The following is an 18,894-nucleotide window of genomic DNA, read 5'->3' as shown; positions in this document are numbered from 1 at the left end:
TATTGACAGAAATGCAATATAATATACAAAACTATGTTTTCAGGCGTATAAAGACGGATAACATGGATAGTAACCCTAAACAGATAAACTTCTAGACAGAGCACTAGACACTCTCTGTTCTCTCCGAGGACGACCGTAGCTTCTCTGTGTTTCGAAAGGAAGGGGTGAGCAGTGGGTGATTGCAATTCACAACCTCACCCCTAGATGCCGCTAAAATTCACACACTGCACCTTTAAACAGCTAGCCTGACAAGCCGGACCCACATCAAGATGTTGGGTCTGGGAACTCACCATTTATAGGGCTTAATCTGAGGGGTGGGATAAACGGTTGTCTTTCAGATTCCCTCTGCGCGCAATTGGATAGCGCTACGACCAACCAGAGCAATGTGAAGCGGAGCTAGTTGATAATTAAACTTTTGCTGTATCTGGTCAGCAAAACTCCGAACTCATCTGGCCTTCTTAAGAATGATTTCAGTGCCATTCTTTTCTCAAAGAAAAGTTTAAAGGACAACTCTGGTGAATTTTTACGTGTATCTTGATCGTTATATCTTTGTGAGTACAGTCTATAGAAAATAAAACGAACGGGATTGGTGCTTGCAACATTGAGTTATTACAGTTAATGCCCGGAGCCCCCACTCAGCTAAAACGGCAGTTATAGGGGCATAAACGTAAAGGGTGTCTTTGTGCCTCTTAACAGACACAAAATGCAATTAAAATGTCTGTCCAACATAAACAGGTCCCTTACATGACAACAGGTTTAGCCACTTAGCAATTGTTTAAATTCACCTGTTTTAGACGGTTAGCTGTATCTCACGCTGAAGTCCCGTGGGAACTCCATTGTAGCTGGAAAAAAGGCAAATAGTCCAGTTGGGAAGAGCGTCATGTGCATGAAGAGGCTTTGCTCATCAGCTCGACGGTTCTCAGTATTGAATGTGTCCGAGAGAAACAGTTTTCGATTCTGTACTGCTGATCCGAGGACCGCTGCTCGATCAGTTACATGCGAATGCTCAGTATCAGCTGCTTGTGAGTTCATCTGTTCTCTCAGCAAAACATGACTCAGTTCAGTGAACGGTTGGAGTTACAATATAATTCAAGACATTAGTTTATTTCTCGGAGGGACTGTCACTCATGTCAGAAAGTGAGTAAATAAAGTAACTTGTGTGATCAGCGCTGATTTGAGACACGAACCGTTTAGAATGATTCAGTCCGATTTGCTGAACTGGTCTGCCCCTTTTCACTAAAAAGAACCGGTTAAAAAGAACGATTAATTTGTGAACCTGACATCACTAGAGTGATGATCAGATTGGGCTCACAAGTGAAGAAGAAATGGTTCACGTTTGTGCCTTTTTTCCGAATTGTGGCAACAGAATGTTAAAATTTGCAGCGAACACTAACTGACACAGACACAACACAGCAGGGCCGGTTGAAAAAAAAATGCCATTCCGTGGTCGAAGACGGGTGGAACCACTGTGGAGGTAATGTAAACTTGATTTATCCTTCCATTTGGGCACACATGGCTTGAAGAAAGATGTGCAGTAATAAAATAAACATGCTTTACACACACGATACTCCTCCCAACTGGACTATCTGCCTTTTTTTCCGGCTACCGCTGAGTTCCCAAGGGACTTCAGTGCGAGATACAGCTAGATACGTAGCCGAAACAATGGCTAAGTGGCTAAACGCATCTCGTTGTCATGTAAGGGATCTGTTCATGTTGGACAGACATTTTAATTGTATTTTGTGTCTGTTAAGAGGCACAAAGACACCCTTTATGTTTATGCTCCCATAGCTGCCGTTTTAGCTGAGGGGGGGCTCTGGGCATTAACTGTAACTCCGTGTTGCAAGCACCAATCTGGTTCATTTTTTTTCTCTATAGACTGTACTCACAAAGGTATAATGATCAAGATAAACTTAAACATTCCTGGGAGTTGTCTTTTAACTCCAAGTCTTCCAGAGTCATGGCCAAAGTGAAAGACCGCCGTTCCCCAGCTTCTTTGTTTACAAGAAGCACGTCGTGGAACCTCCCATCACTGCTGTCATTATGTTAAGCCCGTCCACCGACTCTATACACGATGTGATTGGCCTGATCACAATTTGTTTTTTCCAGCTCACAAGTCTATAGAGAGTTGCTAGACGACACTCGCTGCAAATTAGATTTGCTGCTGCTAGGGTGCAGCTAGATTTTCTTAGCCTATTAAACAGCAAGTTAAATGGCAAATTGTATTACAACTTAAGCGATTTTAGAGAGAGAAATAAATCCTATTAGCCTGTTAAAGTGCTTAAATAAACTTGTGACATTTAATTTTACAGCGTCATCCACAGCCAACAGTCTCTGAATTTTGTAGGTCAGTCGATAAATGTGTGTGTCATCAACTGAATACAGTATCAAATATGACTTGTTGGTTCTGTGGTATATTTTTCTCTTTGAATGCGAGACATTCAGGCTAATAAACTTTAATGTAACCAAGAACTTAAACCCAAACTAGCAGAATGTATGTCAAAAGCAAAATTTTGTTTTATAACTTCAATATTATTGGAAAAGCAATAGAACGCACATATGAGGACTGTATGACATATGCACAAAATGTTCTACAAATGGAGATGCTTCCTCTGCTACAAGCTAATTTGGGTGAAAATGAGGACAAAATTGTCCATGACAAAAAGGTCCTTACTGTATAAAACCCCTAGCAGGGGTATGCAGATCTGTCCGAATAAAGTAGAATCCATAATGTGTTAGACAATTTGTTTGTAAGTGTTATTCTTAGCCTCCCTCAGTCATCACTCCTAGAGCTGCAGTTTTTTCTGAGAGGAGACTAGAAGTGACACCTTATAAAATAAGAATCTTTTTATAGCGAATGTATATGGCAGACAGAGAATAATGGGGCTGTTGGTTAAGAGATAAAGGAGAACTGGGAGAAGGAGAAGATGAGGGACATAAGAGAGCAGAATATAGACTGTAAATCATATGAAGTGTCACCAGCTGTGTCTAATGCTGCCTTTAGGGAAGTTTTTACTTGTGACTTTAGAAATCGTAATTATGATTTGGTGCAGCAAATGAAGAGCAAAGGATGTGCTTTAAGTGTTTAATTTATGTGATATCTACTGTAAGTATTTTATCATTCTTGTTTTGCCCTAGAGAACAATAGGTTATTAGCACATGCTATAAATGTAAGAAATATATTATTTTTAATGAAATAAATCTCTTATGCTCAACAAGGTTGCATTTATTTGATCAAAAATATAGAAAAAAAACAGTAATATTGTGAATTATTATTACAATTTGAATTTATATAGTTTTCTCTTGTATTATACTTTATAATATAGTTTATTTATGTGATGCAAACTGAATTTTCATCAGCTATTACTCGAGTCTTCAGTGTCATATGATTCTTCAGATTCATTAGAATATGCTGATTTATTATCAAAGCCTTATCATTGTGCTGATTAATAGGTTGTATAACTTTTATTCAGCAAGGAATAAAAAAAATACAACACAAGTTTTATCAGAGCAGATTCACATTAATAAACAAGAAAATATCAGTGTTAATGCTGCAAACAAGTTCTTTAATTCTGAAACAAATTTAATTTTAACTGAGGCAGCTTTAAAAAGACAATAATGTTGATATTCAGCTCAATTTAGTTCACTCTAGATTTATTCAATTTAGTTCAGTAACAGTGCAAAGTATATTAAACTATTATGCAATAAGCTTAATTGAGCTATACAGACAGCAATAATGTCATTATTCGCTTAATATTCAAAATCTGCCTGCATTGACAACATTTTATGAGAACTGAGCTGTACGATGGCATTACTGTTTTCTCCAGAACTGCTGTGTAGATAAATGAACTAAAATAATAATTAATGGTGTTTACAATGGAAATGAATCAACACTGAATTTACTTAAACTGGACAATGACTTTCTTCTAGAGCTGCTGTACAGCCCAAAAAAAAAAAAAAAACTGTTTTTCAAAAATCATTTCCTGTTATCACTGTAACGCTGCTGGGGCCCCATTCATAAAACTTTGCGTAGATTTCATCCTCAAAGTGTACGTACGTACAAAAGCTAGATTTTGCGTATGCACAAAAAAATTCAGATTTATAAAACCATGCATACTCCAGAACCTGTGCAAAAAATCTCTTTATAAATCACAGCCAGCAGCAGATTGTGCGTATGTGCATCTCCACCCTGACTCCTCCCCTAAATCCCCATATATAGAGCTTACAATGCCTAGTTTTACTATGCATGACCTCATCTGCATATAATTTGCATGCACATTCCCATCCACGTGACACCATGTTTAACACTGTCAAAGGTAAAAGACATTGAAAAATATTAGATACAGACTATAAATGCTATTTGTGCCTTAGGCTACACATTACATTGCTGAATATCATTCAATATCCTTTTTTATTTTGTAGAATAAATATATCAAAATATCCATAAAAACATAAATAAATAGTGTTATTTTAGGCTAATATTATATAATAAATATTTTGTTAATTTTAAACAATTCAAATAAAATAAAATTCATGCAGTTTTGCTGATAATGTCCCTAGATGAAAACTTGCTCTCTCCTTGTTCTGCCATTGGCATAGTCTTCCAGCAGTGCCAGCGCATCCATCATACAATATGCACTTAAGTGTTGCTGCTGTAGGCTATTTATGTTTTCAGCGATCAGATTTAATCATTTACAACATATCACATTAATCACATAATGAGTGATAGGCCTACATCCATTTAAGAATGGAAGTGAAAGAAATTAAATTTACGTACGTTCAGCATATAGTTCCTTTTATGTCTTTAAACTAAACATGCATGTATGTATCTTTAAGACCATAATGGTGATTTAATGTTATTTGTATTTTTTGTTGTAACCGGGACCTATGAGCAACTTGTGAATATTGTAAATATTGAAATAGGTCAAAGTAAATTTTGGCATTTTGCAAAGGGTTAATTCCCTTTATCCACAGTCAGTTTCCTCAACTCACCATCAGTGTCACCAAACTCCTTTGTCTTAAATGTGCGTACGCATGGGTCAGAATTTGTGTGTAAGTGCGCATATTTTCCCACCTTTTGCGCATGAACTGGCCCCGTTTTGTGCGTACGCAAGCTTTATAAATGAGGCCCCTGTACTGTTAAAAAGCGCTATATAAATCAAGGTGACTTGACTTGACTATTCAACTTGAGTCAGTTCAGTGTTGAATTAGTTTAGTTCTATAACAGTGTCGGTGTTGCAGTTCATCAATTGCTAAATAAATTAGATTCAGCTATAAATCAGCTGTACAGAAGACACTTGTCATTGCAAAGAGTACTTCTCTAAGAACCTAAATGTAAGAATGTTTTGTGAATCCGGCCCCGTGGCTAATGACTATCGGAATGTGCCTGTGAAGGTATAAGCTCACTAGGTTTTGAATTAGAGTCACAGTCTTCCCAATCTTCTGAAATATTGCTTCAGCAAACCATTACGCCTCCCTCCTCCCATTTCATGAAGTCCTCTTTATATTCTCTTTTTTCTCAACATGCCCAAACATATCAGTCAGTGAATAACACAACACAGATGCACACAAGCACGCACACACATTTTTCCCGGGGCTGCTTTACAAATATCGATCCTGGGTAATGTGGTGTGAAGCGTGTGTGAGTGATAGGGGAAACTGATGTTGTCTGTGTGTTTGTGTCTCTCCTTTCCCACAGGGCCATTCTGTGTGCACGCGCGCAGTATTTCCGAGCGATGTTGTGTGGCAGTTGGATGGAGAGCTTGCGTCAGTGTATCACTCTGCAGGGGTAGGTTATGCAGTATAACCATCAAAATAGGACAAATCACTGCAACCCGTCATCTAGCCTCCAACGGTCTTCACACATAGTACAAAAACAAGTATCAAATACTCTTTCATATTTAGTTTTTGTCATCCGAAGGCTTGTTCCTCTTTTACCGGTTCTTCTTACTGGCTATATATGTATACATTCAAATTAATCCTGGAGGCAACTTTTACAACATTGCATAACATTTACATTCACAAGTTAGTTATTCTAAGTTGTGTTGGTATGAAAAGTGAGAAACTGCATAGTGATATGAGAGGCAAAATAGCACCAATATTTTGCCATGGCACTTTTTAGTTTCACAGATCATTTAGTTTCACGGTTATTCACAAATATTTCACCGCTCAGTGCTGCAGTGGACCAATCAGATCTGTTACTGTATATACAGAGAGAGAGCCTGGAACATCCTGCATTTAGGATGACAAAGCAGGGCTTTGATTTAAAAAAAAATGTCTATATTTTTTTTGGATTGAATCTGTGGCCCTTGTGCTTGCAGTCCATGTCCTTTAAAAATCCAGACTCTTGTGATCTGACCTGTCGCAGAGTTCAGCGCGAGTTCTCAGTCAGAGACCTTCTTCCTGAGCAGGAAATTCCAGCCTTTCAGCAATCAATTATTCATTGCTCAGTCTGTGTCTGGGAAAACCAGGATACTGTGTGTAGTGTTTCATGCCATGCAGTTCAATCCATGATGCGTATCTAAAGGCTTTTATGGATTTGAGTCCATGTGTGAGATCAGAGGTGATTTGATCCTAAAACTGCATTTAGCTTTTACCCAACATGGTTAAACACAATATCAAGAAGGATAAAATACTTATGGAATACTTTTAATGGAAACTTAAATTCCTTTTTAATAATTCACTATAGCCCTCTTCATCAGATGTTCTACATCTTTGGATCTTTTGCTGATATCTTGATCTTTGATCGGATTCTGGGTGTTCTGCCAATGATTGAATCTAAAGTGTCTTGGTTTTGCCAGGCTGTGACTTAAACTAAATGGGCCTTATTTTAATGATTTGAGCACATGGAGCACATCCACTTTTGCTAGTTGACGACCGAAAAAACGGTCGGCGTACCAGGCGCATAGTCCAAAAGGGTTGTACCTAGTCTCTTAATGAGTAATGTGTTTTTTGGGGGCATAACATGCAATAAACCAATCAGAGTCTCATCTCTCATTTCCTTTAAAGCCAGTTGTGCTTGCACCATGGTGGATTTGCTATTTTCATGGCAGAATTTGAGAGCGGAAAGAGTAGAGGAATCCTTTTCTGTAGAGGAATCCTTTTATTTTTAATATTTATAAATGTTTGTGTGCTGCTGCGCATCCCTGTGTGTAATAAGCAGTGTATGTGTGGTGTGCACCCGACTATAGGTGCATATTACTAAAGCACCCTTTAAATAACACAAAAAATACTGTGCTATTGAATTTAGACCAGGTTACAGTTGGTCAATGGCAGAGTCATTTTCAGTTGCCTCAAAATAGCAATGCGCCAACAATGCGCCTGAACACACCTCATTTTCAGATCAGCATGCCCATGGGTGAACAGATGGGCTTTGGTATGGGCTTTATGATAACTGCTTTGGGCTGAAACTAACAAAAAACACCTGCGTTGTCCCTGGCGTCGCATTGCGCCGGGGGTTTAATAGGGCCCAATTTGTCCACCCCAACTTTTTTTAATAGAAATTATGTCAGCACTAGCCTGTTTTTCCACAAATGTCCTTCTTGCTCATTCTCTCCATCCCTCATCATGAATGTTTTGGTGCTTGGTGGATCGGTCCCATCCTTTTTTTTCCCTCCTATTTACAAAATTGTTTGTGTTAAAAAATAGCTTACTGTACCATTATATTAAATATTAAACCAGATATTAAAGGTGGGGTAAGTCTTATTTCAAAACCGTTTTTGGAAAAAGGACTCGGGCCGAGTGGAATAACAAACTTGTAGCCAATCCGCAGGAAAGGGGCGTGTGCACGTCATTATTCAAAACACACGAGTCACACATGACGGACATTATCCGAGAACTAGCCTAATATATGCTGGCTTTTGCTTGACTATGCTCGTGTGTCATGTTCGCTTGTTAGTCCATTTGCGATCGTATTGTGGCTCACTTCAGCGATGATAAAGACCTGTTAATTTCCACATCGTATAGAGCATCTAAATCTCATCACTGTGTGCTTCAAGCATCAGCTCACAAAATGTGTCCGACAAGTAAGATACTATACTCCTAATATATGTTTGTTTACTCTTTTCACAATCTATATAACCCTTTTCCAGTCATTATTGTAATATGTCGTTAGCTGGACTGTCATGCTCGTGTACTATCGAGTTGTTCATGGGAACGGTTTGTGTTTTTGTGATCACTATAACTCTAATCTTGTCATAATTGTAATATGTCGTTAGCTGGACTGTCGTGCTTGTGTACTATCAAGTTTTTCATGAGAACAGTTTAATCGCTATAACTCTAATCTTGTCATAATTGTAATATGTCGTTAGCTGGACTGTCATGCTTGTGTACTATCAAGTTGTTCATGAGAAAGGTTTGTGTTTTTGTGATAGAAGGGGTGACTTTTTCATCGAATATTCAACCTGGATTAGATAAACAGAGAATCTGCCGTAGTCGTTGCCTGGGTTAGGTATGTGTGGGGCGGAGCTATCAAAATAGGGCCGAGACCCTTTTTGGTGGTAGGGGCGTGTTTGTTTTGGTGATTTTGAAATATCAACAACGGTTACCAGATAGCACTTACTCCACCTTTAAACCTGATATTTGAGTTAAAATGGTTGTGTGGAGCTTATAAGATGTCAAAATAATCTAAACTACGTCTGTTTTTTGTGTGTGTTTGTATCAAGTCTGGGTCCAGATGAGATGGAGATTCTGCTTCATTTCATGTATGGTGCCATTCTAGACTTCCCACCAGGAACAAATGTCAGGTAAACACGCTCTGTAGTGACATTTCTTATCTTACAATGTGATAAATACAAAAATCCAATGGCTTTGGACAGATTTTGCACAAATGCCAAGACGTGTGTGTGTGTGTTTGTCTCTTATCTTAGTCAGGTTGTGTTAGCAGCAGACATGCTGGGCCTGGAGGGACTAAAAGATGTGGCCGAGATGGTCCTGACTCGGGACTACTGCCGCTTTTTTCCCAAGGTAAGACCAAAGGGAGGGGTCACAGCTTACACATTCAGTCTATTTGAGGGGAGGAGTGTAAATAGTCCTGTTAAGCAGTGAGTCTATTGTCAGATTGTGCCAATAGCACTATCATCTTGTCGTTTATTACCCTTTAGGGACACATTATGTGATTTGTTTTTGTGAGCGAGTAAAGTCTGGGCATTGGTTCAGTTTTTGTAGAGCATTTCATTTGTCAGCCAAAAATACATGGCCCCCATTCTTCTGCTGTCGCTCCCTTTTGAGTTCCTCAGATGCAGGTGTAACATCTTTTTTCAGCTATAGTTGTGCCATTTTTTTTTTACTTATCTTAGAATAGAAGTACTGCAGCAGACTCAACCCATGTTTAGTGCAGTTTGACGTGAACGTGCGCTCTCTGATACAAAAGCAGCAGTGGGAGGCAGAGTAAGTCAGGAGGCGTTGTGTTTGACAGCCCTCTTGCAATTTGTGAAGAGTTGTATTGTTTATACTTCAAGTCTCTCATTCTCACTCCCACCTTTCAAGAATGCTTTGAGACCAGTCCAGTTCGTGTCCTTTTAGCCAGTAATTTCATCCTACTGTACACAGAGATGAAAGAAATGCATTCACTCCCCCTTCCTCTTTCAAAATAATTAGCTTCTGTTAAAGTGTTGGAAAGATTTAATGTTCGCTGAGAATTTAGTTTTCCCCATAAAGAAATGAATAGTGCTTTTGACAGATTTAAACTTGGACTGTATCAATATTATATTAATACACTACCGTTCAAAAGTTTGTGGTTGTTAAGATTTTTTGAAAGAATCCTCTGTTTGAAGACAGTTTGCAGAAGTCGCCAACATTCTGCACAGTCAATAGTTACAGATCTACAAACTTTGTGTGGCCTTCAGATTAGCTCAAGAACAGAGCTTCATGGAATGTGTTTCCATGGCAGAGCAGCTGCATCCAAGCCTTACATGTCCAAGTGCAATGCAAAGTGTCGGATGCAGTGGTATAAAGCATATGCTGCCACTGGACAGCTGAATCTAGAGAAGTAAAGACAAGTGTATTCTGGAGTGACGCATCATGCTTCTCTGTCTGGCAATCTGATGGATGATTCTGAGTTTGGCAGTTCCCAAGAGATCAGTACTTGCCTGACTGAATTGTGAAGTCTGAAGTTTGGTGGAGGTGGGTTATGGTGCGAGTTATTTTTCAGGGGTTGGGCTTTGCCTCTTTGTTCTAGTGAAATGAACTTTTAATGCTTCAGCATAAAAAGACATTTTGGACAATTTCATACTCCCAACTTTGTGGGAACAGTTTGAGGATGGGCCCTTCATGTTCCAACATGACTGCGCACCAGTGCACAAAACAAGGTCCATAAAGACATGGATGAGCGAGTTTGGTGTGGAGGAACTTGACTGGCCTGCAAAGAGTACTGACCTCAACGAACAACTTTGGGATGAATTACAGCAGATACTGCGAGCCAGGCCTTCTGTCAAACATCAGTAACCATTCAAATGCGCTTTTAGAAGAATGATCAAAAATTCCCATAAACACACTTCTAAACCTTGTGGAAAGCCTTCCCAGAAGAGTTGAAGCTGTTACAGCTGCAAAGGGTGGGCCAACTCCATATTAAACCCTACGGATTAAGAATAGGATGTCATTAAAGTTCATGTGCATGTAAAGGCAGGCATCCCAAAGCGTTTGACAAGATAGTGTATTACTACAATTTAAAATAGCTGTTTTCGATTTCAGTTTTTGTTAAATGTATTTTATTCCTGGGATGATAAAGCTACATTTTCAGCATTCATCCATTACTCCAGTCTTCAGTTTCACATTTCTGAAATCCTTTTAATGTGCTGATTTGATGCTCAAGAAACAGTTCTTATTGTGGTCAGTGTTGTAAACAGATTAAACATGCTGATTTAATATTTATGTGGAAACTGATTTTTTAATGAATAGATCAATAGAAATTTCAAAAGCGCAGCATTTTTTTAAAATTACTTTACCGTCTTAATTCCGTTTAATAGTTTTTACTGTCACTTTTAAAGTTTAATCTGCCCTTATTAATACAAAAGTATTAATTTATTCAGTTAATATATAGCATTTAATGCAGTCTTTAAAAAAATCCAATAGAAAAAAAGAAATCTTTAGAAAAGAAAAACAAAAAACTAGGGGTGTCAATCAATTAAAATAATTAATCGTGGTTAATCGCATATTGTCATGAGTTAACGCGTGATTAATCACAATTTAATCGCACATTTTTATCAGTTCTAAATGTACCTTAAATTAATGTTTCAAGTTTTTAATACTCTAATCAACATGGGTATGGACAAATATGCATGCTTTATGTAAATGTACGTTTATTATTAGTGAAACCATACTCAGAGCATGAAGACTAGACTGCATCAAAGGTCATAGATGTTTTTCAAAGAACTAGTTCATGTCTCATAAGCCTAAGCTTAAAAAGAATAAGCAGTGATTTCTCTCATTTTAAGAATATAAATGGAGGTATTTTTACACTGGCAGTTTAATTCAGAACAGGGCACAGTTCATATGAAAAATTGGTAATGTGAAAGCAGTCATGCGGACCTGGGAGCGCACCAGTACCACACTATACCTGGAGGAGGTCCATATTCCACCAGTGGGAATATAGTGTGGCCCCTTTAAGAGGCGTTCCCTATTGAACTGCCAGTATTTTGTGTGTGCACCGAACTCTTCCGTGATTCACCCCAACAATGTGAGAAACACAGACTCGGGAGCACTCTTGTTCAGAAAAGTAACCTGCTGCGTATTTGTTTTAACCAATTCTAATGTATTTAGTTCAATAAAACACTGTACAGTAAACGATGATGGTGTTAATGATTTACCTCGGACCTGCGTTAATCGCGTGTTAATAAAATGAATGCCATTAAAATGAATTTGCGTTAACACGTTATTAATGCGTTAATTTTGACAGCCCTAAAAAAACCACTCACTCAGTGTTAGCAGATAAGAGGAATGTTCTGCAGGAACACACAAATTCGCTCTGGACACAGTAACACATACTGTCATTTTTTCATCCTGTAGAAACGTCTTACATTTATGGTCAGTTACCTGCTTTTATCCCTATACAGTTACTACTCTTATGAAATACTTGAACTACATGTTGACTTTTAAAACTAAATTTAGCGCCCAACAGCAGATATTTCAGCTAAATTAATGTTTTTGCGCTGAATATTAACTCTGTGGATAGAACCTGTAAAATTTAAGTTTTGTGCTGAGGACGCACACACACACATATGTCAAGTGCATGATGGTATTTTAAAGGTGTCATGAACTGGCTTTTTTATGTTTTTATACTGTTGTCTGAAGTCAACACATGATGTTCGTGTTGATTTTACATTCAAAAACATCATAACTAATTAGTAATAGGCTATTTTCTACACTGGTTTTGAGGCTCTCTCCAAAACGCTGGGTTTTGATGGGGGTGGAGTACTGGAGACTTGGAAGTAAACGCCCACGGCTAGGATTGGATAAGATTTGCATATTTATTGAGCTGAAGCTCCCCTCAGTCCCCTGTCAGTTCAGTTCACGAGGGAGAGGAGAGGGAGCAACCAGAATGATTCTCTCGATCACAGGGCTAGTAAACGTCTTTATCAAACAAACACAATTATTTATTTCTCATCGACCCGCGATTGATTTGACTATTATTTTTATATTACACATAGCCCGCAAGATCGGACGATGCAAGCGCAAACACGCACACACGCGCGCGCTGCCCTTCAGATGTCAACTAGAGAGAGAGAATGGCACACATCAAGAATGGAATATTAAGAGATTAATCGGCCTGTCGGGCTTTGCGAGCATGGCCCATACGTGTCTGAGTCCAGCTTACTAAAGGTATGTTTCTGTAGACACGTACACATAAGCAAAACGATCTGTAACAATGCAATACTAGTACATATAAAAACACATGTGGTGGACCATTCCTGTCGGATCCAAATCCATCATCGACCGGAGATTTGTTTACAAACTCCGCAGTGAACTGAAGTGAACATGTCTGTGAGCTGGAACTAAAGTTCAACCATCATTCCTAATTAGGGTTGGGAACCGAGAACCGGTTCTTATGCAGAACCGATACTGATTTTTGAAAAATACCGGAACCGCCCGAAATTCCTGAGTGTCGGTTCCGAAAACGGTTCTGGTGCAACGTGTGTGCGAAGCGCTGGGAGCATAGTCGCGAGCCGCGCTCCCGCTCTCTCTCTCTCACACACACACACACACACACACACACACACACACACACACACACACACACACACACACACACACACACACACACACACACACACACACACACACACACACACACACACACACACACACTGTCCTAGCGCTGCCGCCTCCTTTCCCCTCACGTCACTTTTTTAAAATCCCCCACAGCGCGAGTCCCGCAAACGCGGCGCCGAGGAGCTTGTTTGTAATCCGAGGACAATGGCTCATTAGTTTCGAAATGGTTTGGGTACAAGGTGATCGCGTTGAAAATAAAGGCATTTGTCTAGCGTTATGAGCTCATTTGAAACATTGCCGCGGCTCATTTAAGAAAATGACAGCTCTTTAGTTCGCTGCTTTAGTTCGAGGTAAGTTAGTGCTAACAATAATAAAGAAAGACGATCAACACCTTATGTGTTACCACTGAAACGTATATATATATATATATATATATATATATATTTCCAAATGTAAGCCCATCTTATGCGGAATGCACGCTTCATACTGTCGTCAGCTCTGGCTCTAACGTAACTGTTTACTTTTTGCAAACCTTGTGAGCGCGCAAACGCTGCGACCTCGCGCCAAATGTTTTTATTGGTTTATTAAGTACAAACAGGAGAGTTATGAAAAATTGAGCGCGAGGGATATGTTCACTTCACACAAAAAGATTTTGGAATGAGACGGCTAACTGTAGTAGTTTAGTCCACTGTCTATAATAGCCTAATTTAGAGATTTAGAGACTTTTTTTTTTTAACCGACAACTTTGATCAGTTAACGTTGATACGGTCAACCATTGGTCAAATGGTCATCGGTTAACATCCCTAAAACAGAGAGAGAAAATGTAATAAGACAATTTCAGAGGTGTAAATTTGAACATGTTTGAACATGTTAAGGAAGCTTATGCAGCGACTGTGTTCTTCCACAACCAGGAATAGCGCAGTGTCTTGCTATCTTCTTCAGCTTGTTTATCGCTGCTACTTCCGTGATCTCATGAGTTGGTGGGCGGGGCTACTGAACTTCACGCGCTTATTATTCTGTAGAGGCGGTCAGGGCACTGACGACAGTAGAAGCACAAGAGCGTTTTCTGAGCCTGGTGTCTATAAAAGCTTTTCTTTGACTAAAGGACGTTTTCAGCTCTGAAACTTACAGGATAATCTTATATTACCATGACCTTTTATATATCAAAAACTCAAGGGAAAGTTGATTTCTCTATTCATCGCCCCTTTAAACGCTGATGCATTCGCTTGAAGCTTAAAATAAAGACGTCTCATGTTATGGGCACTTGGATCATGTACTTTCTTGGTAAGGTAAACTTGGATGCTTACCTTTCACTTGGAAGTAAAATTAAAGCCATAGGTACTCTTTGTATGGTGAATTGTGCATGTTAATTAAAGCTCAACAAGTCAAATATTATGTATGATTTATAAGTAACACATAAACAGGTATTTCTCCAGGTATTTTTTACTGGTAATCAGGTGGGTGCTTTGTATTAGTAACTTTTGAATAAATAATCTGTGTTGGCCAAATCTAGCAAATTGTGGCTTTCAGTAAATTGTTCAGATTGGAATAAAATGCAAGGAAACAGAAATTCAGGCAGCTGAACTATATACTGTAAGTTAGAGTTCCAGACTATTGAACCACAAAAGTATGTACGATGAGGTGTGAATATCAAGAGTCTGTCCCTTTTCTCATTTACCTCAGCCTGTTGATGGAGTTCAGAGATCCATACTGGAGTGCCTCGCCATTACCCACTCCATCGGCCTGCACGATCTCTACTGCTCCTGTGTGAGGTGAGGCATTTTCTGCATTTCTGTGGATGTGGCTGCCTTTAAAAATGTTTTTAACATGACTTTTCTGGTTGTACTGCCCCATTAGAGTTCTTTCCTCCATCTACTGCCATATGCGTATACTGTACAGTGCAAATGAATCACTAAATAATGGATGACTAAATAAATCAATAAATAATACATTCCAAAATGCTTTCTATTTCTAAGGTTGTGCTTCTGTCCAAATGAAGATGCAGTCAGTTTTGAATCAGTGTATCGATTCATGATTCGAATCGCCAAAGTCACGTAATTTCAGCAGTTTGGTGGTTTGACACGCAATCCAAATCATGAATCGTTGGGCTGATTAATAACGGTTCAAAGCTTTGTTTTGAAACATTTGTTTCGGCACATCACTATATAAGTCGTTATTTAGATTTTTTTGCGCATAAAAACTAATTCTCGTCACTTCATAAAATTATTGTAGAAACACTGTAGTGAGATGGGCTTTGTAATGACGTCTTTAGTGGCTTTTATGGGTCTTGAGAGAGGAGGATTTTTGGGTTAACTAACCCTTTAATATTTGTCTCATTTATTTATAAAAACAAAAAAACAAACAAATGCTTGGAACACACAAGCATTTTCATCAAAAGAGCAAAGTTTTATCTTTGGTGAGTGGGTGAATTTTGGCATAAATCAGTATGCAGAGGGCTATTTTGCCACCTGGCCATCTCTGATCCATCTTTGAGAAGCAATGATTGTGCTTACTGACCCTCTTTTGCAAAGCAGTCCAGTGTACAATGATTCACACAAAAATATACAAATTTAGCTAATTTCTCTGGCACATTCCCATCATAAATTAAATGAATTCACTGCATCCTCAATGGCTCAGATGCTGGGAGTTTATTATTACAGCCATTTATAATGTTTAAATAGATAAGACATTTTATGCTCTAGCAGGGGTATAAACACGGCGGAATGTGTAACATAAATAACAGCATTTTGAAAGGCATGGCAACAACATTCTACTAAAACAACTGAGCCCAATATGGCCACACACCCTTTAGCCCCGTTTCCACCACAGGAACTTTACCCAGGAACTAGGAACTTTGGGTGGTACTTCGTGTGTTTAGACCGCAGGAACCAGGGTATAAATGAAGTTCCGGGTAAATATTTCCCCCTCCAAACGGCCCTGCTCGCGGGGTAGTACTTTTTCAAAGTTCAGGAACTTTCGAGGGCGGGACTTGGGCGCTGAACATGCTGATTGGTTGAGCTCACGCAGCATTTTAGTTCAACTCGGCATTTTTAAAAGTCTTACACGCCGCGCTCATGTTGACAAGAGAGGAAAGTTAATTTTTCTGAGGGGTTAACTTTTTATTTCGTAAGTTATAAGATAATGAAGATAATGTTGGAGTAATGACACAGCGTATATTGCCCCAGGCAGTTTTTTACTTTAACTGCGCCTGACAGAAGAATTATAATTTTTTCTGAGATGATTATTTAAACAAATAAATAGCTTATAATAACTAAATCCACTAAATCTTTCAATCGGTACACACAAAAAATTATTACTGTCCGCTAGGGCTGTCATTTTTGAAAAAAATCTAATTCGAACGGATATCAAATATCAAGCAAGGCATTCGAATATATTCAATTATCTACAACGCCGTCATCTCCAGCAGCTGGAATGTGTTTACGGATGCCATAGCAACTCTCAACGGCCACCAGGACTTATACGGTTTTATAAAAGCTATTCATTTGTTGTAAAGTGTAATAATCATCTCAGAAAAAATTAATTCTAATGTCAGGCGCAGTTGAAGAAGTTGATTGTTTGCTTACATAGCTTAGGGACAGTGTCATTATGCCAACATTATCTTAATAACTTCTTATGAAATAAAAAGATTATCCCTCAGAAAAATGTATTTTCCTCTCTTGTCAACATGCTTGGTGCATGAGCACGACGTGTGCTCTTCAGTGGGGCGCGCGCTGTTGTCACATAAGGACGCACACTCAAAAGTAATCCGGTCAGGTCATTTACATGGTGAAATGTTTCGTTTGATCGATTCATGAAAAGATTTATCCACCCATCTCAAAACAATTACAATTTCATTCAGTTTGGGCATTTTTATTACGATTGAGGTGTTTATATGGAGTATTTTCCTTCAGATAGGACTTTTAAACTGATTACAGTGCTCCATGTAAACGCACCGACAGTAAAAAAAATTGCGCTACATGGCACTTTAAAAACCGGATCGTTTATTTATAGTTCGATTACGGATATTTCACGTCATCTTCGAATGCATATTCGAATATCGAATAAAAAGTGACAGCCCTTGTCCGTCACTGGCTTGGAGGAGCAGTCGCGCGCAGTCCTACATCACCGGACTAATTTGCCTAATCTTCTCGGAACTTTATCGCGGTCGAAACGCAGACAGCTGCAGGTCTGGGGGGGAGAAAAGTTCCTGTAAAAAAGTTCCTGGTACAAATTGTTCCGGGTAATTTTGGTGGAAACGGGGCTTTTGTTGTATTTTTCCGGGGGAAGGGTTTATGTAAATTTTAGGGTTCATGATGTCACCAACCCAGAAGCTTGTTGTAGTCCCTACCTTAAAAAGTGATTTCTGTAAAAGAAAATATCTCCCTTTGCAATGATCTTTGACCGTTGCAAATTTGCAGATGTTGTTTATGCTCGAACAGTAACATTACACACTAACAAAAGTTAAAAGTGTCATGAACCGGCTTTTTTAAAAAAAATGTATACTGTTGTCTGAGGTCAACTAATGACGTTCGTGGGGTTTTTTACATTCAAAACATCATAACTAATAAGTAATAGGCTATTTTCTACACTGGTTTTGAGGCTCTCTCCAAAACGCTGGGTTTTGATGGGCGTGCAGCACTGGAGACTTTAAAGTAAACGCCCACGGCTAGGATTGAATAAGATTTGCATATTTAATGAGCTTAAGCTCCCCTGTCAGTTCAGTGACATGAGAGAAAAGAGAATGAGGGAGAACCGACAACCAGAATGATTATCTCGATCTCAGGGCTCGTAAACGTCTTTATAAAAAAATCAACCCGCAATTGATTGGACTATTATTTTTATATTACACATAGCCCGCAAGATCGGACGATATAATCGCGAACACACATACACGTTCGGCGCGTGCCGCCCTTCAGATGTCAATGAGAGCGAGAGAGAGAGAGAGAGAGAGAGAGAGAGAGAATAGCAGAAGCAGAACGGAATATAATAAGATTCATCGGCCTGCCGGGCTTTGCGAGCCTTGGCCCATACTTGTCTGAGTCCAGCTTACTAAAGGTATGTTTCTGTAGACACATACACATAAGCAAAACGATCTATAACAATGCAGTACTATTACATATGAAAACACGTTTTACTCACATGTGTGTTGCACCATTCCTGTCGGATCCAAATCCAGCATCAACCAGAGATTTGTTTACAAACGATCCCGCAGTGAACATTTCTTCCCCACGTGAGCTAGAACTTCATAAAAAATAGTTCAACCACTCATTCCTAATATTAGGATCCGAAGGAAGCTTATGCAGCGACTGTGTTCTTCCACAACCAGGAATAGCGCAATATCTTAATCATCCTCCGCATGAAATTGTTGTTGACCAGCTAGCACGAGCCCTCCATGAGTCCGTGGGCGAGGCTACTGAACTACACGTGCTCATTATTCTGTAGAAGCGGTGTTTCTGACGTCAGTATAACGCACAGGACCGTTTGCGGAGCCTGGTGTCTATAAAAGTTTTTCTTTGACTAACAAGGAATTTTTCAGCCCTGAAACTTACAGCATATTATATTACCATGACCTTTTATATATCAAAAGCTCAAGGGAAAGTTGATTCCTCAATTGATTCATCACCCCTTTAAAAAAAAGTGAAATCATAATCAAAGAACGCCTTTAAGACTTTTCTTCTAATCTAAGACATA

General features: G+C 38.9%; 1 protein-coding gene across 1 annotated transcript in view; it reads left to right on the top strand.

The window, feature by feature from the left end:
• The window catches only part of btbd8 (BTB domain containing 8), a 52,537-nt gene that overhangs the window by 13,134 nt on the left and 20,509 nt on the right, over positions 1-18,894 (top strand). Inside the window, exons 6-9 of the mRNA XM_067459545.1 lie at positions 5,696-5,785; positions 8,661-8,741; positions 8,865-8,961; positions 14,887-14,975. Of these exons, the coding sequence (XP_067315646.1) occupies positions 5,696-5,785; positions 8,661-8,741; positions 8,865-8,961; positions 14,887-14,975 (357 nt within the window). The remainder of the gene's footprint in view (positions 1-5,695; positions 5,786-8,660; positions 8,742-8,864; positions 8,962-14,886; positions 14,976-18,894) is intronic.

Source organism: Pseudorasbora parva, chromosome 12, assembly GCF_024679245.1.
Source record: "Pseudorasbora parva isolate DD20220531a chromosome 12, ASM2467924v1, whole genome shotgun sequence".
NCBI classification, from domain to species: domain Eukaryota; kingdom Metazoa; phylum Chordata; class Actinopteri; order Cypriniformes; family Gobionidae; genus Pseudorasbora; species Pseudorasbora parva.
The sequence above is the reverse complement of the archived record's forward strand: the minus strand, read 5'-3'. Positions and strand labels throughout refer to the sequence as shown.